At 36.5% G+C, this 26,344-nt stretch overlaps 1 protein-coding gene across 1 annotated transcript in view; it reads left to right on the top strand.

Moving 5' to 3' along the window:
- Positions 1 to 26,344, top strand: part of WDR78 (WD repeat domain 78) — a 112,293-nt gene that overhangs the window by 38,642 nt on the left and 47,307 nt on the right. Inside the window, 3 exon segments of the mRNA XM_023209865.2 lie at positions 10,704 to 10,860; positions 15,024 to 15,163; positions 23,112 to 23,261. Coding sequence (XP_023065633.1) covers positions 10,704 to 10,860; positions 15,024 to 15,163; positions 23,112 to 23,261 — 447 coding nt within the window.

Consider the following 26,344-nt stretch of genomic DNA (forward strand, 5'->3'; position numbering starts at 1 on the left):
ATAAGGAGGAAAAGTAACAGTGTTAAGGAATTCGATTGGGAATGCTGCAGCCAGGGAAGGGAGTAGGGGCAGGGATAAGACAACTATACCCTTGAAGTAGGAATAGATATACTTGTGAACACCATGTCTCCAAGACACAGGTTAAGTAAAAGTGTGAGAGTCAATTAGATTGTAGACTATTTCCCTTCTCCCCACTTACCACCAGTGAACCTCCAGAGTGACAATACTGGATTACAGATGAAAGAATTGCAAGACATAGGCTTTCTCTAAAGCAATACAGAGAAGCCTGAAAGCCAGGAGGGGAAACAAAAACAAGAAAGATTTTGATATTTGTAGCTACAACAACATTAAGCACAACCAAACTGCTACTCTGAGTACCATCAATTCTTCTGCTGAAGGCCTTATTACCTCAGCACCTGTTACAGGATACAGCATGTCTGACTTTTAACAAAAAGTCATTAGGAGTGCTAAAGGGCAAGAAAAAAGTATTTTGAAGAGATCAAGCAAGCATCAAACCCAGACTGTTATGATAAAAATTTAAAAATTATTGGACAGGGCATTTTAAATAATTATGATTAATATGTTAAGAGATCTGATGGAAAAAGTATGCAATGTGCAAGGTGTGTAATGTCAGCAGAGAGGTGAAAATTATATGAAAGACTCAAAATGACATGCTAGATATCAGAAACACAGCAACATGTTGCTGGGACTACAGGTGTGAGTCACCACACTTGGCCCAATCTGCATAAACTTTATTCCTTTTTAAAAAAGTAAACCTAGTTTCATTTTGCCTGTGACATAATTTTTTAAATATCTTTTTAAGGAAGATATTTTTAAATATATTGTATTTTACAGGAATATACGATTTTTAAATTGTAAAGTGACAATTTATAATTATGTACATGAATGAACATGAATGAAGAATATCTTTGATAGCCCTATTGACTTCACGGGGTTAAGGAAAGAATCAGTTAATTTGAAGATTGGTCAATAAAAACGTCCCAAACTAAAATGCAAAGAGAAAAAAGAATGAAAATAGAACAACCATCCAAGAACTCTGGGATAATATCAAAAGGTGTAATATATGCACAATTGGAATACCAGAAGAAGAGAGAATGGGGTAGAAGAAATGCTTGTAGTAATACTTGTTGAGAACATTTCAAAATTAATGTCAGACACTAAACCACAGATACAAAAAGAATACCAATCAAGATAAATATCAAAGCAAAACAAAAACACAAAACCTGGGAATATTATATTCAAATTACAGACAACAAAAGACAAAGAGAACATCTTGAAGGAAACCAGAAGGAAAAAACATCTTACCTGTAGCAGAACAAGGATATATTTTTTATTGTTTTCTTTTTTTCTTCTTTTATTTTATACAGACAGGTTTTTGCCATGTTGCCCAGGCTGGTCTTGAACTCCTGGGCTCAAGTGATTCTCCTGCCGCAAGCCTCCCTAAGTGCTGGGATTATTATAGGCATGAGTCATCACACCTGGCTAGAAGAACAAGGATATAAATTACAATTTACTTCTCATCAGAAACCAAATAAACAAGAAAAGAGTGGAACAAAAATCTTTAAAGTGTTGATATTAAAAACTGGCATTCTATAATTCTATATCCAGAAAAATTATCCTTCAAGGGTAAAGGAGAAATGAAGATTTTTCCAGATAAACAAAATTCTGAGGTAATTTATTGCCAGCAGGCCAGCTCTGAAAGAAATGTGGAAAGAACTTCTTCAGACAAAAGAAAAATGACATGGGTCAGAAACTTGGATCTACATAAAGAAAGGATAGATGGCATTCTGTAGACCACATCCTGGGCCATAAAGCATATTTCAACAAACCCCAAAGAATAGAAATTATACAAGGTATGTGCTCAGTTGACAATAGCAATAAGCTAGAAATCATAAGAGCAAGATAACTGGACATTTTCTAAACATTTGTAAATTAAACTACGAAAATCTAAATAACCTATGGGCCAAAGAAGTCTCAAGAGAAATTTAAAAACAAATAATTTGAACTCAATGAAAATGAAAATACAACTTATCACAATTTGGGGATGCAGAAAAAGCAATTTTTAGAGGGAAATTTATAACACCAAATGCATATGTTAGAAAAGAAGAGAGATATACAATTAATAACTTAGGTTTCCACTGTCTCTTGAGACAACTGGCTATTCTCTGCTATCAGGCAGAGCTGCTGACAGGGTACTTTGATGGCTTCTGGTCAATCTGGTCACAGGTTGTATTCCTTGGCTAGGCAATTACGCTATTTGGTATCTGCAGTTGGGCAGGGTTGCAGTTGGGGTCTGAAAGGGGAACATTTCCAAACTAATTTTACTAGGCCAATATCACCTTGATACCAAAGCCAGACAAAGACATTACAAGAAAAAATCATGGGCCAATATCCTTGATGAACATGGATACAAAAATCCTCAACAGAATATTAGCAAACTGAATTCCAAAACACATTGGAAAAACTCATCCACCATGATCAAGTGGGATTTGTACCTGAGATGCAAGCATGGTTCAACATATGCAAATTAATAAATATGATACATCACAATAGAATGAAGGACAAAAACTGTGTGATCATCTCATTAGATACAGAAAAAGAAGGGAACTCTCATACACTGTTGATGAGAATATAAATTAGTATAGCCATTATGGAAAACTGTAGGTAGGTTCCTCATACTAAAAATAGAATTACCATAAGATCCAGCAATCCTGCTTCTGGGTATTTACCCAAAAGATTTGAGATCAGTTTCTCTGACTGCATCCCATGTTCGTTGCAGCACTATTCACAGTAGCCAAGTTATGGAATCAACCTATGTTCATCAACAGATGAATAAATAAAGGAAATGTGGTATATACACACAGTGGAAAACTATTCAGCCTTAAAAAGAAGGAAATTCTGTCATTTGTGACAACATGGATGTAATGAATTAGAGAACATTATGCTAAGGGAAATAAACCAGACACAGAAAGACAAATACTACATGTTCTCATTTATATGTGGAATCTAAGACAATTGATCTCATAGAGGTGGAATGTAGAATGGTAGTTACAGAGGTTAGGGATTTGGGAGATTGGGGAGATGATGATTAAAGGGTGAAAAATCTTAGGAGAAGTTATGTTTTTTTTTTTTTAAAGTCTATTTCATAATGTGGTAAATATAGTTAATAATAGAATAATAGAATAGTCTATTATTACAAAATTGCAAAGAGAGAAATTTCAAATGTTTCTACCACAAAAATGTTGAGTATTTGAGGTGATGGATAGCTTGATTTAATTATTCTACTTTTAAACCATCACTTTGTAACCCATGAATGTACATAATTATAAATTGTCACTTTACAATTTAAAAATTGTATATTCCTGTAAAATACAATATATTTAAAAATATCTTCCTTAAAAAGATATTTAAAAAATTATGTCACAGGCAAAATGAAACTAGGTTTACTTTTTAAAAAAGGAATAAAGTTTATGCAGATTGGGCCAAGTGTGGTGACTCACACCTGTAGTCCCAGCACTTTGGGAAGCCAAGATGGGCAGATCACCTGAGGTCAGGAGTTCAAGACCAGCTGGGCCAACATGGTGAAACCCCGTATATACTAAGAAAACAAAAATTAGCGTACCGGTAATCCCAGCTACTTGGGAAGCTGAAGCTGGAGAATCACTTGAACCTGGGAGGTGGAGGTTGCAGTGAACCCAGATTGCACCATTGAACTCCAGCCTGGTGACAAGAGCGAAACTCTGTCTCAAAAAAAAGTTTATACAGATTGGAAGGCAAGAAATAAAACTGTCTATACTTACAGATGACATCATTGTCTATATAGAAAATTCCTAAGAATCTACAAAAAAAAAAAAAAAAAAAGAAAACTTCCTGGCACCAATAGGCATGTATCCTGCAACAAGGTCAATATATGAAAGCAAACTGCCTTTCTGTTTGCCATCAATGAACTACTAAACTTTGAAATTAAACTACAACAAAAAACATTTACAATAGCATCAGAAAATAAGAAGTATAAATCTAACAAAATATTTACAGAATCTATACACAGAAAGCTTCAAAATAGGGATGAAAAAAGTAAAAAAAATAAATGAATGAATTTCATATGCATGCATTGGAACACTCAGTATTGTAAAGATATCAGTTCTTTGTAATTCGATGTATAGATTCAATCCAATCTTAATCAAAATCCCAGCAATCATTTTGTAGATATCAGCTAATTAAGTCTATAATTTACATTGAAGAGCAGAGGATTTAACAGCCAGCTCAACTCTGGAAAAAAAACCCAGAGGACTCACATTACCTGATTTCAAGCATAATTATAGAGCTATCATAATCAAGTACACTGATAAATAAAATGGAATACAGAACTCAGAAATAGACCCACACTAATATAATTAACTGATTTTTTTACAAAAACACAAAGGCAATTCAATGAAGAAAGAATTCTCTTTTCAATAAATGTTGATGGAACAACTGAACATCCACATACAAAAAAAAAAAAAAAAAAAAAAAAATGAGAGAGAGAGCATAGACACAGACCTTACATCTTACTCAAAAATTAACTCAAAATGGATCATGGGCCTAAATTTAAAATGCAAAAGTATGAAACTTTTTGAAAACCATCAGGAAAAAATCTGTGTGATCTTGGCTTTGGTAACGGAATTTTAGATACACCAAAAGCACAATCCATAAAAGTAGAAATTGGTAGAATTGGACTTTTAAAAAATTTTTGCTTTGTGAAAGACAATGTTAAGTGAATGATAAGACAAAACAGGCTGGGAGAAAATTGTTTGCAAATCAAATAGATCATAAAGGACTTTTATCCAAAGTACATAAACAATTCATAAATTTCACAATTAAAAAACCCCAACTCTATTACTCTGTTTTCACACTGCTGATAAAGACATACCCAAGACTGGGAAGAAAAAGAGGTTTAATGGACTTACGTTCCACGTGGCTAGAGAGGCCTCACAATCGTGGTGGAAGGCAAGGATGAGCAAGTCATGTCTCACATGGATGGCAGCACGCAAACAAGAGAGAAGTTGTGCAGGGAAACTCCCATTTCTAAAACCATCAGATCTCTTGAGACTCATTCACTATCATAAGAACAGCACAGGAAAGACCTGCTACCATAAGTCAGTCACCTCCCACTGGGTTCCTCTCATGACATGAAATTGTGGGAGTTACCCACCCCCTTAATTCAATTACCTCCCGCTGGGTTCTTCCCATGACATGTGGGAATTGTGGGAGTTACAATTCAAGATGAGATTTGGGTGGGGACACAGCCAAACCATATCACCAACCCAGGGAAAAATGAACAAAATGTAGGAACAGACACTTCATCAAAAAAGATATACAGGCCGGGCGCGGTGGCTCAAGCCTGTAATCCCGGCACTTCGGGAGGCCGAGACGGGCGGATCACGAGGTCAGGAGATCGAGACCATCCTGGCGAACACGGTGAAACCCCGTCTCTACTAAAAAATACAAAAAACTAGCCGGGCAAGGTGGCGGGCGCCTGTAATCCCAGCTACTTGGGAGGCTGAGGCAGGAGAATGGCGTAAACCCGGGAGGCGGAGCTTGCAGTGAGCTGAGATCCGGCCACTGCACTCCAGCCTGGGCGACAGAGCAATACTCCGTCTCAAAAAAAAAAAAAAAAAAAAAAGATATACAGATGGCATATAAGCATATGAAAAGATGCTCAGTTTCATATGTTATTAGGAAAATGCAAATTAAATATGAGATACTACTACATATGGATTTAAATGGCTAAAAAACCTGATAATACCAATTGCTGGCAAATATGTGGAGAAATAGGAACTCTCATTCCTTGCTGGTGGGGATGCACAATGGTAGGTACATCCAGTTTGGAATATAGTTTGGCAATTTCTCATAAAACTAAACATACTCTTACCATATCATCAAGCAGTTTTGTTCCTTGGTATTTACCCAAATGAGCTGAAAATTTATCTTCACACAAAAATTTGCACTCAAATGTTTCTAGCAGCTTAATCGTAAATGCAAGACTAGAAGCAACCAAGATGACTTTTAAGTGGTGAATAAACAAACAAAAGTATGTCCATATAATGGAATATTATTTAGCAATTAAAAAATGAGCTATGAATCCATGCAACAAGATTGATGAATCTTAAATACTTATTGCTAAGTTAAATAAACCAGTCTGGAAAGACTATATCCTGTCTGATTCTATTTATATGACAGTCTAGAGAAAGGCAAAACTATAGAAACAGAAAACAGATCAATCAATGGTTGCTAGGGCCTTGAAGAGAAGGGAGAGTTGAATGGGTGAAGCACAAAGAATATTTTTTAGGATGGTAAAATTACTCTGTATAGATACTGTAATGGTGGATACGTAGCACCATGCCTTTACTAAAACCCATAGAATATTACTGCACAAAAAATGAGACTTAAAATTTGGGAATTTTTTTTTTAAATCACAGTTAAGAAATAGGAGGATCCTACAATGGAATACAGACTGTAACAGAAGAATCAAACTGCCTTACAAATGTATAATATAACCCCCCAGAAGGAGTGGGAGGAAAGGGTATACACCTAAATAATATTGAAAATGAGTAGAGGCTGTGAGATTAAAAACAAAAGGAACTGCAAATAAACACTTTAGTTTGTAGCCATTTCCCATGGGGTATGGGGTTAATAATTCTGAATCATTGTACATGCATACTGGGATTGAACATGTAAGTAATTGGAGGGCAGATGGTAGGAACTCAACATTGTTGGAGTGGGAGATTACAGAAAGCAAGAAAGGAAGCTAGAATTATCCATGTGATATCGAACAAGTGTCAAAAACATTAATATAAACTCATGTTTAGCTTAATAGAGATATATAGGTGAACACAGATGTATAGATATGTTTATATATACAAGTTAGTGTACATACAAATATTTCTTAGCTCTGTCCACTAAGAAGGCCTAGAAGCAATGACACACCAGAAGCAGCAGGTACTCTCAGTGCTCAGATTTTGGTTTCTAATTCCATTGTCTAATAAAAGTAACCAGGGCTCTGAAGAAATGCCCAATTCTAGAGCTGAGGCAGGGATAAAAGATGAGCAGAAAGTAAAGAAGTGCTCAAACAAAACAAAATAGAACAAATCTCTACAATAAACAAACAACAAAAAGGGGTATTTGAGAGGAACCTAGCAGCCAACAGAAAGAGCTCACAATGGCAAAAGGTAGAACAATTTCAACAACAAAATAAATAGTGTAGAATTGGATTATAAACCAAATTATAAAATAAATACCCATGAGTTCATAGTAACACAAACAAATATTGAATAAATGAAGAGGAGAGAATAGACAAATCTTTTTATACAAGAATTCCAAATTATTATATAGATATTCTTCCCTCAAGAAGGTGGATCTTAACTTCCCATTCTATAAGTATGGGATTTGCATGTTGACTTTCTTCTAAACAGTACAATATGCAAAGGAGAGAGGGGGAAAAATCACTTTAAAGCAGAGGATATTGATAGGTGGTAAAGATTAACACCATCAATGATAAGTTAGGTTGTTATCATGTATCTTTGATATGACGTGATGAGAATGACACTTTACCTCTATAGTCTTCCTCCCAGAAACCCATAACACTTGTTTAACATCAGAAAATCACAAATTGAAGGACATTCTACAAAATATGTGACCACTACTCTTCAAAACTCTCAAAGTCATCAAAAACAAGGAAATCCTGAGAAACTGTCACAGTGTAGAGAACCCTAAGGAGGCATGATGACTAAATGTAATGTGGTGTCTTGGATGAGATCCTGGAAGAGAAAAATGACAGTTAAATTTAAGGAAATCGGAATAAAATATGGACTTTATATGACAATAAAATAGCAATATTGTAGTTGTACTAAATGTACCAAAGTAATGTTAACAATAGGGAAAACTGGATATAGGGTATACAGAAACTCTAATTATTCTTACAACTCTTCTGTATACCTAAAACTATTCTAAAACACAAAGTTTACCAAATGTTTAAAAAAAGTCTAGAGGTAAGCCCAAGCAATTATTGCTAAGCCCTTGGGTGATTCTGATGCATGGTAAAGTTTGAGAACCATTGCTTTACCATATAAACAAAAGGAGTTTTGTGCTTAGAAAAGTTTGTGGTTTTAATTGCAAGGTAGGGGCCAAACAGCATCTCATGCACAGGTTGTCTCTGGATGCTCTCGGTTAATAAATAACTCACTAATAGATACCTTTAGACAAGTGAGGAGAAAGGAGGAAGAATAAACTGCTTTTGTGACTCAATTATACTGTAATTGTATTGGGCCCATTGAAGCTAAAGTAGAGGCCAAGGAAGGCTTCATAGGTTGTTCTCTACTGGGGTCTCTGAGAATAGCCAAACAATTGCATCCCTTTTCCCTACCCTGTTCTGAATTAATTGAAAAATATGGTAAGGGTAAATATGATGAATTGGAGCCAAAATATCACATTGTGGATAGAAGTCCCCTGTTAAACCCTCAAATTTGACAGACTTACCCACCCATTCATGAAAGGTTCTAGACCACTTCAGGACTCCCCTAACCCTCTCAAGGGGCTTCATGAGTAAAGGTGTGGGGAGGAGCCATGATTGTCATACTAGGCTAGAGCTCCCTCTTCTGGGAAGAACCATCAGGAGTGTAGATGTTCCCTCCATCATTGGCAGTCAAGAGGAGCAGGCAAAACAGATTGATAGAACAGATTGATTCTTTTCTAGGTGGAGAGAGAGGTGTACTCAAAATCTGTGGTACAGCCAGTCTAGAGTTAGGGGATCTAACCCATGAAATAGACAGATTCTATGGGTAAAGAGTGTGGTTTGGGGGTAGTTTCTGAATATATATTAAATTCAAGCAACATTTAGGAAATGGGTGATACACAACTCCAGGCAAAAATCCTACTTGCCATCCTAGGGCTTTGTCTATGAATGGTTCCTCTGCCGTCAAAAAGGTTGACTAGACTATTACTTTTCCCAACCATAATAACTGAGATGTTACTATATTAGGTTCTATATGTGTAATATATCTAATATAAGATCATTTGTTTTTATAATTAGCATGTCTGTGCCACAATGCTACTTTGAAGTATATATAACTAAATCGCAAAGGAAGATCTGGTGGTCTAACAGTAAGAAACCTTGGAGAACCAAGAGCCTGAAATGCTAGTCTTAAAATTGCTAGTATTCCCGTGTGGACTTTTCACTTAACCTCTGTTTTTTATTTTCTTCATTGACAAAACGTTTGGACTGCATATACCTCAAATTTTGTTCTTGTGGATAACTCATTTACTGCTTTACTTATTTTGTCTTAGTCAGATTTACTTATATAAATAAAATCTTTTACTTATTTTTAAAATTTATTACACAAATAGTAAAAATTAAAGAATATTAAAAAAAGAAGAATCACCCAAAACTAAAGAAGATTTGCAACTTAAAATTTTCTGTTTCCTGACCTTGTTTATCTGCATAATATTTTACATTCTTATTAACCATAGTGCAGATCATGTTCTGGGCTGCTCTGTCATTTAACATTTTAGAACATATTTTCAAAAATTTTTATTATTAAATTACTTAGTATTTAATAGTCATAGATGAGTATACCATAATTTATTTAGCTATTAAAAATGTTCATGATTGGTTTTTGGAATTAATAACTTGTATTTTTTTTTTTTAGATTATGAGGAAGGTGTTTTTCTCAGCTCTGAACCTTTTTTTTTTTTTTTTTTTTTTTTTTTTTTTTTTTTTGGGATGGAGTCTTTCTCTGTCGCCCAGGCTGGAGTGCAGTGGCCGGATCTCAGCTCACTGCAAGCTCCGCCTCCCGGGTTTACGCCATTCTCCTGCCTCAGCCTCCCGAGTAGCTGGGACTACAGGTGCCCGCCACCTCGCCCAGCTAGTTTTTTTGTATTTTTTAGTAGAGACGGGGTTTCACCAGGTTAGCCAGGATGGTCTCGATCTCCTGACCTCGTGATCCGCCCGTCTCGGCCTCCCAAAGTGCTGGGATTACAGGCTTGAGCCACCGCGCCCGGCTGAAACTCAATTCTCAACGGAATTTTCCACGGACCTTGGATCCAGTTCTGACTGTCCTAAAGGTTTATGGCCAATTATTTTCACTTTATTATTTGCATGGACATTGGTTCCAATCTTACTTCTATAGTCAACCAGGACTAATATAGTAGAGTCTTTACCCCTGGTGAAGATGATTAGAGATGGAATGACATCTAAATTAAAAGACAGCTAGTAAGGAGAGCAAATGAAGGATAAAAGTTTGCTAAAGCTACGAATTAGAAGTTAACTTCACAGCTGAAAGAAGTGTTGCTTATTATGCCCCCTAAATATACTTGCCTCCATATTCTTGAGTAGTACCAACAGTCACTAACCCCAGTTCCCAATTAATATTGTGGGATAGTAATAATGGAATACCCTTAGAGTTATGAGTATAGGTATTAGACTGGGGTAGGCTTGTTATGTCAGCAAGGAAGGCTGTTTATGGCCTATAAGATCCAATTTGGCTTCAGAAAGGTTGAATAGACTATATCTCACAACCTGGCCTGTTCCTTGACTATATTAACCACCTGCAATATATTACCCAGTATGGTATTTTGGTGACTAGAAGGAAAAATGCAAATTAGAAATAGCAATTAGTAAATGATTTTAATTAAGTCATGTATTTTAGATTTGCAAGTTATAAGGGCAGCACCTGAAAAAATTGTAACAAAAGAAGACCTGGAGAAGAATATAGAGATAATACTTACAGAGACAGAAACACTGAAATTTTTTGACTTGCCCACAGTCATGGTCTCTGTAGAATCTGAAGAAGCTGAGAAAGTAACGTATGTATGGTTCAGTTGTCTACATTGTTTCTGTAATTCAAATGCTAAGCCAAGGGTTCTTATCCTTGTTTCTGTGAAGGGTTCTTGGGGATTCCAGGATATACACTGGGGGGTTTGGGGGGAAATTGTATATATCCTACAAAATTATATACAAAGTTATGTAAGTGCCATGTGAACTTATATGGAAGGTAAATGTTTATGTTGTATGTAAATTTTTCTAGAGGAAGAGCCCATAGCTTTACCATATTTTTAAATAATTAGGCAAACTTCTAAGCCAAATAACAAAATAGGCTTCCAAGTCTCTATATAAGTTTTAATTATTTTTACTTTTATACATATATAAATCATTTTCAATTTAAAAAGAAAGAACTGACATTTTTATAGTAATAGCCAAAACCGCAATTACTTTTGCACTAACCTAATATTTAAAACCTAGGAAGGGAAAATATGGGTAAATAAATGAATTTACTATATTAGAGAAGTTTTCCTTTTCTCTTTATTAATGAATATAAATAGAGTTTGTTTTGGTCTCAAGTATTTTGACAGTCTGTTGTTAGGCAGATACACATTTAAGGACTGTTACGTTTTCATGAAGAATTGACCCCTTTTTGATTTTGTACTGTCCCTCTTTATCCCTGATAATTGTTCTTGTTCCACTCTCCTCTGTCTAAAATTAATATAGTTACTGTAAGTAGATTATTAATAGTTATTCTGATTATTTTACCTAAAGTATTATTTGAATAGGATTTATAGTACTAAAAACTCCATCAGTAAAATAATTTTAGGGTATTATTCCTTCTCAAAATATAAAATGTTATAATATGGTTTGAACTATAAAACATAGTACATATTAGATCATGAATAGCATACCTTTAAAAGCTCATAAGAAGGAAGAGAAAGTTCCTCGGACCAAAAAAAAAAAAAGTAGGAAAGAGGGAAAAAAGAAAGGGACAGATAATTGCTTTGAAATCAGAAAGGGAGAAATGTTGGGAAGAAATGTTAATATTAACACATGGATCTGGAGACCAGTGATGACTCTTGGGTTCTCCCAACCCTTACATTGAAAGGGCTGAAAGAGAGGTTCTTGTGTTAAGCCAAGACTCTCAAAAGGAGCTCAATTATCTCAACTGCTCCTAGGCCAGTAGAGTCAACTCCCTATTGTCAGAAGCAAACACCAATCTCAGGAGGAAAGCATACTACCATTTTGGCTCTTAAGATTCCCTCAGATCAGCCGGGTGTGGGGGCTCATGCCTGTAATCCCAGCACTCTGGGAGGCCAAGGCAGGAGGATGGCTTGAGCCCTGGGGTTAGAGCCCTGGAGTACGAGACCAGCCTGCAATATGGTGAGAGCCCCATCTCTACAATTTTTTTTTCTTTTTTGATTAGCCGGGCATGGTGGTACATACTTATAGTCCCAGCTGCTCAGGAGGCTGAGGTAGGAGAATCACTTGACTGATCACAGGAAGTCGTGGCTGCAGTGAGCCATGTTCACGCCATTGCATTCCAGCCTGGTCAACCGAGAGAGACCATGTGACCATGTCTGAAAAAAAAAAAAAAGGAAGAAGATGAAGAAGAAGAGGAGGGAGAGGAGGAAGAAGAAGAAGGAGAGGGGGGAGAAGGAGAAGGAGAAGAATTCCCTCAGGTTGAATTTGGTATAGATCCTGAAGACTATAGATAATTATATTATCAGATATAGAATATAAAATATGTGTGAAATGTTTAAACAAATAAGTGACAGAGTTAAAACGTGATTAACATTAAGAAACAGGCCGGGTGCAGTAGCTCACTCCTATAATCCCAGCACTTTGGGAGGCTGAGGCAGGTGGATCACTTGAGGTCAGGAGTTTGAGACCAGCCTGGCCAACATGGTGAAACCCTGTCTCTATTAAAAATACAAAAATTAGCTGGGCATGGTGGCGAGCGCCTGTAATCCCAGCTACTCAGGAGGCTGAGGCATGAGAATTGCTTTTCCAGGAGGCGAAGGTTGCAGTGAATGGAGATCACAACACTGCACTCCAGCCTGGGCAACAGCAAGACTCTGTCTCAAAATAAATAAATAAACTGTCAGAAATCATGACCTGTATTTGGAAAAATATCTAAAAAGAACTTTAAAGTAGTTTATGTAATTGTTGAAAATATGCAGTAAACTGATTTAAACATTAGACATAATTGAATAGAGATTTAATGAATTAGACAAAAGATCTGGATAAATTATACAAAATCAAGTTTGGAGATAAAATGGGATATAAAGTGTGAAAACGAAGTTTAAAAATATGTTAACAATAGGCCACACATGGTGGCTCATGCCTGCAATCCCAGCACTTTGGGAGGCCGAGGCAGGCGGATCCCCTGAGGTCAGGTGTTCGAGGCCAACCTGGCCAACATGGTGAAACCCCGTCTCTACAGACAATACAAAAATTAGCCGAGCATGGTGGCACCCACCTGTAATCCCAGCTACTCAGAGGCTGAGGCAAGAGAATCGCTTGAACCCGGGAGGCAGAGGTTGCAGTGAGCCAAGATCACGCCACTACACTCCAGCCTGGGGGACAGAGTGAGACTCTCTCTCCAAAAAAAAAAAAAAAAAAAAGTGACCATAAAATAATGGTCTAACATATATGTAATCAGAGGTTCAAAAAGGGCAGAATATAAAGAATGGGGGAGAGATACCATTCAGAGAGTGGGGAAGGACTTTCCCAAACTGTTGAAAGACACCATTATTCCACAGAAATAGGATTAAATAAAAGTAAATATCCAAAAAGAAATGTTCTCAGTGCATTGTACTGGCATTTCAGAATACCAGATAAAAAGAGAAGATTTTAAAAGTAGAAGGAAGCCAGGCATAATGGCACATACCTGCAGTCCTGGCTGCTTGGGAGACTGAAGCCGGAGAATAGCTTAAGCCCAGGAGTCCAAATTCATCCTGGGCAACACAGTGAGACCACATCTCTTATTATTATTATGTATAAATAAATAAATAGGTAAATAAGAGCATTGGAATTTAAAAGTAATTTCATTAAAAAATAAAAAGAAAAATATTTTTAAAAAACATGTCACCTACAGAGGAACAATTAAACTGACAGCATTATTAGGGATAAAGTGTACTTCATAATGATAGAAAGGTATAGTAATCCTAAACTTGAATATTCCTAATAAAATAACATGGGCCAGGCACGGTGGCTCATGCCTGTAATCCCAGCACTTTGGAAAGATGAGGCAGGTGGATCACCTGAGGTCAGGAGTTCATGACCAGCCTGGTCAACATGGTAAAACCTCGTGTCTACTAAAAATACAAAAATTAGCTGGGTGTGGTAGCTTGTGCCAGTAGTACCAGCTTCTCAGGAGGCCGAGTCAGGAGAATCACTTGAACCTGAGAGGCAGAGGTTGCAGTGAGCTGAGTTTGCACCACTGCACTGCAACCTGGGTGACAGAGCAAGACTCCGTCTAAATAAATAAATAAATAAAATAACCTGAAAACATGTGAAGCAAAAATTGGAAATTTGATACATATCCTGTTAAAGTAGGAGATTTAAACACACTTCTCTTAATTGTTGGTAGGTCAACCAGAGAACAAATTAGTATGGATATAGAAAATTTGAATAAAAACTTAATGGTCAGATACAGACTTCTGCACTCAACAATTAGAGAACACATTCTCTTTCAGCACACATGCAGCATTTATAAAAAATTATCTATTCATAAGGCTATGAAACAAGGTCTCAAAAATTTCACAATAGAATTATACAAATGAAATTTTCTGGGGACAATGCAATAAAGTTAAATATTAGTAACATAAATCTCAACTAAAACAGACACATTTACATACACATTTGGAAGTTTAAAAGCACATTTCTGAATTCCTCATGGGTCATCAAAGAAGTAATGGAAAATTTTAAAATATTCAGAACTAAAACCTACATGGAGTTAGTACTAGCATGTTATTGATAGGTACCGAAAGTAATAGGGATGTTGGGAAATAGAGTATGAAAGAGTCCTCTGGAGGTCATTTAGTGCAGTCTTTTCCTAAGGCTTTTTCTGAACTCTCACTTCACTTTTTGGTGCAAGCCACATTAATGAAAGTAATTTTAAGGAAAAGAATAATATAAAGCGATAATATGTGTGGTGATGATTCTTATTAATGAGTTGGATACACTTTATTTTTTACAGTCAGAGGAACAAGAATTATGAAGTCCTTTGTAGAAATAGATTAGGCAATGACCTATATGTTGAAAGGATGATGCAGACTTTCAATGGAGCACCAAAGAATAAAGATGTTCAGTGTGATAAAATCATAATGGAAGATAAAGGTAATTTGTTTCATTCTGCTTGATAAACGATAATGTTCTAATATACGTTCTTTGAGTCTGTCAATCAACAAATGAATATTGAAATATATAAAGCAAAAACAAAAATAATTTGGCCAAACCACAACAGTAGTTGGACACTATGATCTATAACTTTCAGAATTTGACATGTTAAGTAATAAATATATAGATTTGAATGATATAATTATTCATCTTGATTTTTATGCATGCTATGTCATAGAACTTTATACTCTTTAAAAGTTTATATAAACTGATTATTTACTATGTCACAAATAATATCAACCATAACTATGAACATTTTAAATGTGTCAGACACTATTCCATGTCCTTCACATATATTAACTGGTTTAATTTTTACAGCAACCCTATGAGGTACATACTATTATGCGTCCCCATTTTATAGATGAGGAAACAAGCAAAGAGAAGTTTGCTAACTGTTCTGGTTCTAGAGCTTGTGCACTTAACTACTATACTTACCATTTCTCAATGTGTACAAATTAACAACCCCGAGCACATTGCATAGCCAAAATCTGTAGGATGTAGCCAAAGAAGTAATTACAAGCAAGGTTATATTCCAATTTTTTTTTTTTTTTTTTTTTTTTTGAGGCAGAGTCTCACCCTGTCGCCCAGGCTGGAGTGCAATGTCACAATCTCGGCTCACTGCAACCTCTGCCTCCTGGGTTCAAGCGATTCTCCCCCTCAGCCTTCCAAGCAGCTGGGATTACAGGCACCCACCATCATGCTCGGTGAATTTTTGTATTTTTGTAGAGACAGGGTTTCACCATGTTGGCCAGGATGGTCTTGAACTCCTGCACTCAGGTGATCCACCCACTTTGGCCTTCCAAAGTGCTGGGATTGCAGGCATGAGTCACTGTGCCCGGCCGGTTATATTGTTTTTTTTTTTTTTTGAGACAAAGTTTCGCTCTTGTCACCGAGGCTGGAGTGCAATGGCGCAATCTTGGTTTACTGCAACCTCTGCCTCCCGGGTTCAAGCAATTCTCTTCCCTCAGCCTCCCGAGTAACTGGGATTACAGGTGCCCGCCACCATGGCCAGCTAATTTTTGTATTTTTAGTAGAGACGGGTTTCACCATGTTGAAGGCTAGTTTCGAACACCTGACCTCAGGTGATCTGCCCATCTTGGCCTCCCAAAGTGCTGGGATTACAGGCATGAACCACCGTGCCCAGCCACGGCTGGTTTTTATTCTTAATTGCCTTTATTATGCAGCAAAACTGTAAGCTAGTTTTTACAAAAGATTAACAGAACAAACCCCTAGCAAAAAAATTAACCATTGCTTTTAATCAAAGAATAAGCATACATCTTATTGGTGAGAGCATTTATTCCCTACTCCTAATGTTTTCTTTTATGTGGAAGAACATGAATTGATATCTTTATCTCCATCTCTTTCTGTTCTCTCACTCATTCCTACTTAGGAATGGAGGTGTGACTTACTTAATTGGTAAATAACCATACATTGGGATGTATGGTTATTCCCCTGCTTTCCCTCTTCTGGTAGCCTGCTGGCAGAAAGGAGTACAAATTCCGATGGGTTTCTCCATGCTATACATTTTATAGGGGGAGGACTCAACATTGTTAGGCCTATGGTTATCAGGCTCGTTGCTGCACATCTAAACTGTATCAGCCAATCTAAACATTATCAGTAATAAAGGTAATTTTGATCTCTGTTTTATTCCTTGTCAGTTTCTTAATTGGTGCAAACTTGGATGGACCCAGAAAAGTGAATTCCTAGATGATATTTAGTAACTTTTTCTAGTCCTTAACCAATTCATATTAAGAAACCTATTCATATTTTTTCCAAATATTAATATGTAGTAAAGGGTTTAAATATTTTTAAATGGATTACTGTATGTAACTTTAGGTTTCCAATTCATATTAGGAAAGCTATTCATATTTTTTTCAAAAGTGAAGGGTTTAAATGTTTTAAATGGATTACTGTTTATAAGTTTATGCTAAAATATTTGAAAATAAAAAAAAGAATGATTCTTTATGGAACTCAAAGTTATCAAAACTTCCCAAGAAATAACAGAATTATACATTAACTCAAATAAATGGGAAAATTTTACCAAAATATACCCCTTTAAAATGGCCTAAAGGTCAAATTACTTTAGAGGTTTATTCTGTAAATGTGAGAATACTTTATAATATTCATGTGTATTAGGGTTCTTCAGAAAAACAGAACCAATAGAATATGTATATATATATTCATATCTAGGATTTATTTATTTATTTTTGAGACAGAGTCTTGCTCTGTCGCCAGGCTGGAGTGCAGTGGTACAATCTCAGCTCACTGCAACCTCCGCCTCCTGGGTTCAAGCGATTCTCCTGCCTCAGCCTCCCAAGTATCTGGGACTATAGGTGCACCATCACACCCAGCTAATTTTTGTATTTTTAGTAGATACGGGGTTTCACCATGTTGGTCAGGATGGTCTCGATCTCCTGACCTCATGATCTGCCTGCCTCGGCCACCCAAAGTGCTGGGATTACAGGCATGAGCCACTGTGCCTGGCCGATTTATAATTTATATCTAGAATTTATTTATAAAGATATTTATCACAGGGCATTGGCTTACGTAATTATGGAGGTTGAGAAGTACCATGATCTGCCATGTGCAAACTGGGGACACAGGAAAGCTGATATGGTAGTTTGAAGCCTTGAGAGTTGAAGAGCCAATGGTATCAATTCCAGTCTGCCTCTGAACACCTGAGAACCAGGAGCACTGAGGGCAGTGGATTGATGCCCCTACTGAAGTAATCAGGCAGAGAGTGAATTCAACCTTCCTCCACCTTTTAGTTCTATTCAGCTCTCAAAGTATTGGATGATGCCCACCACATTGGGGAGAACCATCTGCTTTACTCAGTCCACGAATTCAAATGCTAATTTCTTGTGAATACACCCTCAGAGATACACCCAGATACAACATTTAACCAGCTAGCTAGGCATCCAGGTTGACATATAAAGTTAACCATCACACCATGTTATTAAATTGCTCCAAGTTATATAAATTATTAGGATATTTACTAGTTTTTAAAACAAGGTTAACAAAACATGACAAAGAAAATACAGACTAATCTCATAGATACGTGGAAAAATTATAGTAGTACTAAAAATATAGTAGTAAAAAATATACTAGTACTAAATTTGAACCCTCAAGGCATTAGGAATCCCTATAGTAACAACTTATTCTAGAAGTATAAAGATTATTAAATATCAGGAAACCTATGATTCATCATTACAAAATCATATTTATAGGTTTAATGTGAAACAAGAATGGTAGATACCAAAAAGAACAGTTGATACAGTTCAGCATTCATTCCTGATGAAATTATCTGTACAGGAATGGTATAGTTCTTCTTGATAAAATATGTAAAATAAAAAGCAAAATTTTTGCTTGCAGCAAAACCGCTAGAGATAATAATTGCTGTGATCCATTAAATAAAAGAACCAGAAAATAGTGTCACTTATCACAGTAACTCTTCAACTTTGTTTTGGCAGTTCCAACTATTGCAGTAAGACAGCAACAGAATTAATATTTATAAGGATTCAAAAACAAATAGATATTATTTGTAGGTGACATCAGTGTCTACTTAGCTACCTCAGGAGCATTAACTAAAAAAAAATAGTTCTAGGATGATGCAGCAAAAATGACAGAGTAGGTAATTCTGACAGTGTGTCCCTCCACAGAAATGCCCCCAAGACTGAGCAAACGCTGTCAGAATCTGTTGCATTCATGGAACAAGAACACAATGTTCTTTAAAACAAAATATTCAACGAATAAAAGGATCTTGATAGCTTAATAAAATGTTTGGAGGATAACAACAACAACAAAAAATTAAAAGAAGTAGAGAAGAAAAACAAAGAGATGGAAAATCCAAGAGAAACAATAAAATTAGAGGACCAATCCAGAAAGCTCAATAGTAAATAATGGTTCCTAAAATAGAAAATGGAGGGGAGGAGATAATTCAGTAAAACCTCTCAGACTTGCAAGTCAAAAGTTGGAAGATTGAAGGGGAACAACAAGTGCCAGCATATTACCAATGTTAAAATGTGGGGGACAGAAAATGTCCACAAACTACCAGAAAGAAAAATAAATAGGTCAGTGTAGAGAACAAGACATCAGACTGGATGGAAACAAGAATGTAATGGAACACTGCTGATATGCTTGGCTGTGTTCCCACCCAAATCTCATCTTGAATTTTAATCCCCATAATTCCTACATGTTGTGAGAGGGAAGAGGTGGAGATAATTGAATCATGGGGGTGGTTACCTTCATGTTGTTCTTGATGGTGAGTGAGTTCTCATGAGATCTGATGGTTTTATAAGGGGCTGCCCCCTTTGCTCGTCATTCAATTTTCTCACCTGCCGCCATGTGAGACATGCCTTCCACCATGACTGTAAGTTTCCTGAAGCCTCCCTTGCCATGTGAAACTGTGAGCCAATTAAAATTCTTTATAAATTACCCAGTCTTGGGTATGTCTTCATAGCCATATGAAAATGGGCTAATACAACTGCCTTCAAAATTTAGAAGGTAAATAATTTCCAGTCTAGATACTACATCCAACCAAACATCAAGTATGATGGTAGAATAAAGATATTTTCATATATGCAAAGTATCAAAATAATTTACCTCTCCTGTATATTTTTTTAAGAAGTCAAGGATGTGCTCAACCAAAACCAACTGTGAAACAAAAATAGAAGACAGTAAAATACGTTGAACAGGAGATCTGACATAGGAGTGAGGTGATAGTAGTTCCCAGAAGGATAATGACTTGATAGCCTAGGATTTCAGCTGTTCACCAAACATAGAAGGCAACCAATTTACATTAAAACTTGAGATTGACATATTGATCACTATCATAACTTAGATGCTTGCTGACATTATACAATCTCTTTAACCTGAGGACAGAATACTTAGATATATTATCGGTCTGAATTCTTTTCTGTATCTAGCTTGCATTTACCATTCTTATTTACCCTTCTCTTTTTTTTTTTTGAGACAGAATCTCGTTCTGTCACCCAGGCTGAAGTGCCGTGGCGCAATCTCAGTTCACTGCAACCATTGCCTCCTGGGTTCAAGTGACTCTCCTGCCTCACCCTCCCAAGTAGCTGGGATTACAAGCGCCTGCCATCACACCCAGCTAATTTTTGTATTTGTAGTAGAGACGGGGTTTTACTATTTTGGCCAGGCTGGTCTCAAACTCCTACCTCAAGTGATCCACTGGCCTCAGCCTCCCAAAGTGCTAGGATGAGGCATGAGCCACTACATCCTGCTGCCTTTACCATTCTTAATCCAGTTCCTGTTTTCCTTTTCAATAGGCCTTCATAGTTAAGTTGAAGCTCAATTATGTGAAATGCCATCTTTATCATTAGTGCCTATATGTATACTGTCAGGGAAAACTTACTCCTCCCTTTTTGTGAACCTTTACAGAAAGAACTTCTGCTACATTGACACTTTTGGCCTCTGTCTATACATTAGTTCCTCATTCTCAGGAAAAGAGAAGTGACTAATTTGATAAGAGAATTTAGGAGAAGGAATGAAGCTCAGTCATTTTTTGCTGAGTCACTTTTTGTTAAGTCTGTTCACTTGCAGAAAGCATGCAATCTGGGCTGTTCTTACCCCTATGGAGGAAGTCTGTGTTTTTCTAGCTGTGACAATTATTGGTTAGTAATTCTCCCCTATGTTCTGGAAGGAAGAATTAGGAAGTCCATTTAGTTGCAGACTTAAGGCTACACTTTTCAATTAGACTTATCGTGATAAAGGTAATATTTTGATCTCCATTTCTCTGATTTTTGCATCTCTTCCAGTTTCATCCAAAATCAGGCAAGGAAAAGGTACACTTTTATTGATCTGTAAAATCTTTTTGTTGTTGTTGTTTCGAGATGGAGTCTTGCTCTGACACCCAGGCTGAAGGGCAATGACACAATCTTGGCTGACTGCAACCTCTGCCTCCCAGATTCAAGCGATTCTCGTGCCTCAGCCTCCTAAGTAGCTGGGATTACAGGCACATGCCATGACGCCGGGCTAATTTTTGTATTTTTATTAGAGATAGGGTTTCACCATGTTGGCCAGGCTGGTCTCAAACTCCTGACCTCAAGTGATCTGCCCGCCTTGGTCTCCCAAAGTAAAGATGGGGTTTCACTATTTTGGCCAGGCTTGGGATTGCAAGTGTGAGCCACCACGCCCAGCATCCATAAAATCTTAATATTTAATTAATCTGCATCTAAATTCTTTAGTGTAAACTTTTATTATTTAAAAACTTTATTATGAAATATATACTGCAAACAGAAGAGCGTATAACACATACATGTGTAGTGTAAAGAAAAAATCAACACCATGTACTCACCAGCCAGTTTAAGAAATAGAACATCCCCTGTTGATTAGAAGCCCCCTGTACACTGTCCTATCACAACCCTCTTTCTTCTTTCCACCTTTAACAGAAGTATCCACTCCCCTAACTTTTGGGTTGATCATTTCCTTTCTCTTTTTTGAGACAGAGTCTCGCTTTGTTGCCCAGGCTGGAGTGCAGTGGCACGATCTCAGCTCACTGCAACCACTGCCTCCTGGGTTCAAGCGATTCTCCTGCCTCAGCCTCCGGAGTAGCTGGGACTACAGGTGCCCGCCACCATGCACAGCTATTTTTAGTAGAAACAGGGTTTCACCATGTTGGCCAGGATGGTCTTGATCTCTTGACCTTGTGATCTGCCCGCCTTGGCCTCCCAAAGTGCTGGGATTACAGGCGTGAGCCACCGTGCCTGGCCTAGCTTGCTCTTTTAAATGTTTTTTTCTTTTATAGCAGATGCTATAACTGAACTGCCCATATCACCTCTGCGTTACCTCTTGCTAGCAATCTCCATCTGTTGACACCTGCATTTCTTTGCCTTTTAACAACTATTTAAACATGTATTACACTGAGAAATGCTTTTAAAAAAGGCACAGTTTGGAATGCTTTTTTTCTGATACCAGTTAAAATAAGCTTTCTTTAATAGTATATAATTATAAAATTGGGAAGTCGCAATCATTCATTATTACCCATCTTTTACATAACATTAGGGCATGAATTTTGAGATCTTATTTTTAACATAAAATACAATATGTGTAGCCTTCTCAGACTGGCTCCTTTTACTAAACAATATGCACTTAAGCCTCCTCTATGTTTTTTCATGGCTTGACAGCTCATTTTTTTTTTTGTCACTGAGTAATATTCCATTGGATGGGTGTACCACAGTTTGCTTATTATATATTCACTTATTGAAGGACATCTTGACTGCTTCAAATTTTTTATAATTTCGAATAAAACAGTTGACAATATATGTATTAAACATAAGTAAAGGAACATAAAAGTCTTGTTATAACATATTTGCCCAGATGCATATCACCAAGGCAGCCCTACAATGACAGACCAATGAGATTATGCTGTACAAGTGTGGGGTAGAGGGGAGGGAGGTGTGATGGTCAGAAGATATTGTGAAGATAATTTGGAGTTACCCTTAAAGCACTAAAGTGTTTGTAAATACTAATAGTGTGATGACTAAGGCTGTCTTGAGGTATCCTCGTGATGTATTTCTTTGTCATTTCTATCCACTTCCTGTTATATTGTAAAACAATAGTATTTTCAAAAATAAACAGTATATTCTTATTTAATTTTTAATTTCTTTAAAGAGAGGATCTTACTATGTTGTCTAGGCTAGCGTGCAGCGGCTATTCTCAGGTGTCATCATAGCACACTACTGCCTCTAACTCCTGACCTCAAGTGATCCTCCTGCCTCAGGTGGACCAAGTAGCTGGCACAGGCAACTGCATCAGGCAACAGTAGATATTCTTATCTTAGATTTTTCTGTGACTAGTTATCTATAAAGCTAAAATGTTGGAATTTGGTTTAAAATAATTTTTACCTTTCTGTCTCTTTATCTAGGCATAATGTCCACTGCCTGGGATTTGTATGATTCTTACAATGCTATGGAACCTTTATCAGTAAAACCATCTGTGGTTGAGTCAAGTAGTAAAACAAATGTACTTCCTAAAGATCAGGACCAAAGATTGCCAGGGAGCACTACAGAAAAAAGTAAGATTTCATTTATTTTAGTTTTTTTGAATGACTTTAACATGGCATTTTTAATACAGTCTTTTTTGGCAGTTACAATGTTTTCTTTCTGATGGACCATGAAAAGTACAACTTGCCGGATGCGGTGGCCCAAGCCTGTAATCCCAGCACTTTGGGAGGCGGAGACGGGCGGATCACGAGGTCAGGAGATCGAGACCATCCTTGCAGTCAGGAGATCGAGACCATCCTGGCTAATACGGTGAAACCCCGTCTCTACTAAAAATACAAAAAACTAGCCGGGCGAGGTGGCGGGCGCCTGTAGTCCCAGCTACTCCGGAGGCTGAGGCAGGAGAATGGCGTAAACCCGGGAGGCGGAGCTTGCAGTGAGCTGAGATCCGGCCACTGCACTCCAGCCCGGGCGACAGAGCAAGACTCCGTCTCAAAAAAAAAAAAAAAAAAGAAAAAAGAAAAGTACAACTTTTACTCAGAAATAACACTATTACTCTATCACGTGGTCTTAGACTTAACTGAAAAATTTACATTTTTCTTGGATATCTGTCAAGAATTTTCAGTTTGTCTCTTTCTCTAGTGCACCTTTCCTTTTGCTCTTATACTCTTGTTTCATACGTGTGAGTTCCATTACTTTCTATCTCCCTTTCTTTCAATTAGATTATTTATGAGAAAAAGGTATACTAGCTCTATGACAACCTAAAATGGATTTATACATTAACAACAGTGGCTCTTAATTTGGCGCTCTTTTACTTCCCCTGGGGACATTTGGACGTCTGGAGACATTCTTGTTTTTCATGACTATGAAGGCATCTACAGGGGATACTGCAAAAAATCTTTCAGTACACAGGACAGTCCCTGCAACAAAGAATTTTCAACCCAGAATGTCAGTACATATACTGCCATGGTTGAGAAACCCTACATTATAACTTTAGCTTCTAGTATTTTAATTTTTAAGATGAAATGTTATAATTAAAATCAATACAAAGTTGTAACTTTCCAAATAAATTTCGCAATGAGGAAGAACCTTTACTAAGTCTAGTTGTAAGAAGTTTGCTCAATTCCACTTCTGAATAGTTTATAGTTATCTACTTTTACTTTTCCTATTCTGAAATGTTGTATCTTTTTCTTACAAAATTGTATTACTGCATTTAGGTGATGGTCCTCATTTTAGAGTAACTAAAACCTGGTACATTTTTTGAAGCTTTGGCACATTTTTTAAATTAAATGGAAATGTTTCTGCTTTCACTAATTTTGACCCAAAAACAAATGAAGTATTTTCAAGTTCAGTAAATCAGTAAGTATAAGTATTTTGAAATAACAAGTTTAAAGAGAATAAATAATTTCCAGCAAACAATTATCTTATTTATAATTGACTACATTGCCTTAGGAGACTATAGATCCCAAAGACCTTTCAACTTGTTCCTTTTTAAAAATCTCATTTACTAGTCTCTTTGAATCTTAACTTTCAATAAGTGGCCTATATTCATTCCATAGTTCTTTAAGTATGTTTATGGTCATGTAGACTAGAGTTACGTTTTATTGAAAGTTGTTTATAATGAAGAACAGTTAATTTTCTAAGAGAACAATGAAGGGGAAGAATAAATTATTTAGTATTAGTTATCACTAAAGAAACATTGTTTTTGTTAAGCACGAATGTCTATACAATAGGTTTACTTGTAGAAGCTATCAAAAACTGCTCAGAAAAATCCAATCTTAGACTGGAAATTACATTGAGACTTTATATTAGATCTATTTCTTCCACACCATTAAGGCCATTGACCTACAAAAATGTACAAATGCAAAATCCCCCACAAAAAATAAATCTCAATTTGTGAATCTTTCAGAGTATTTCATGTGTGTATGGGTGTGCTTTTAAAAACCAAAAGGGATAATAAAATCATATTCAATAACTACAATAGAAAATAAAGATATACTTTATTTTAGTATTATAGCCAGTCAAGGGAGTAGGGGAAACTAGAATTAGGATAAGAAAGTTAAAAAATAGAAAAAAAATAGAGAACAAAGCTGAATAATCAGATTTATTGAAAATGTGAAAGAAATCCAGAGGAAAGCTAGGACTAGTTACCTCTGAGGTCCTTTTGACACTGAGATTTTTATAGTAGAAACAGAAAGGAAAAAAAATTAAATATGGTCCATATTTGATTTAAGAAATATTTTTATTTCATTTAAACTTTGAATGTATTATACAAGTTGCATTTAACCTTCTATTTATCATACTCAAGGGGGGAAAAAGTCCAATAATATTTACCTTTGAATGTAAGACCATATCTCAATTGATAGAGAAAAATGATTTTTCTTCTGAAATAGTGCTGTAGTTTAGAAAATTGGTTAATAGAATTTTCTAGTACAGTTTTAGATTTACAGCCGGGCGCGGTGGCTCAAGCCTGTAATCCCAGCACTTTGGGAGGCTGAGACGGGCGGATCACAAGGTCAGGAGATCGAGATCATCCTGGCTAACTCGATGAAACCCCGTCTCTACTAAAAAATACAAAAAAAAAAAAACCGCCGGGCGCGGTGGTGCGCGCCTGTAGTCCCAGCTGCTCCGGAGGCTGAGGCAGGAGAATGGCGTGAACCCGGGAGGCGGAGCTTGCAGTGAGCTGAGGTCCAGCCACTGCACTCCAGCCTGGGCGACAAAGCGAGACTCCGTCTCAAAAAAAAAAAAAAAAAAAAAAAGATTTACAGAAAAATTAAGCACATAGTACCAAGAGATCCATAAAATCCCTTCATCTCTCTACTTTCTGTGCACAGTGGCCCCTATTATTAATATTTTGCATTAATGTGGTTTATTTGTTACACTTGGTGAAACAATGTTGATACATTATTATTAATTAAAATGCATAGCTTACATTAAGTTCCATGCTTTGTGTTGTATAGTTCTTTGTATTTTAACAAATGCATAATGGCATGTTTCTACCATTACAGTTTTATACAGCAAAAAATTAATAGTTTCACTGTCCTAAATATCCCCTGTGGACCACCTATTCATCATTTCTCCTTTCTCTTGTACCCTTGATAGTCACTGATATTTTTATTTTTATTGTCTTTATAGTTTCGTCTTTTCCAAATTGTCA

The sequence above is a fragment of the Piliocolobus tephrosceles genome, chromosome 1, assembly GCF_002776525.5.
Source record: "Piliocolobus tephrosceles isolate RC106 chromosome 1, ASM277652v3, whole genome shotgun sequence".
Classification (NCBI taxonomy): Eukaryota; Metazoa; Chordata; class Mammalia; order Primates; family Cercopithecidae; genus Piliocolobus; species Piliocolobus tephrosceles.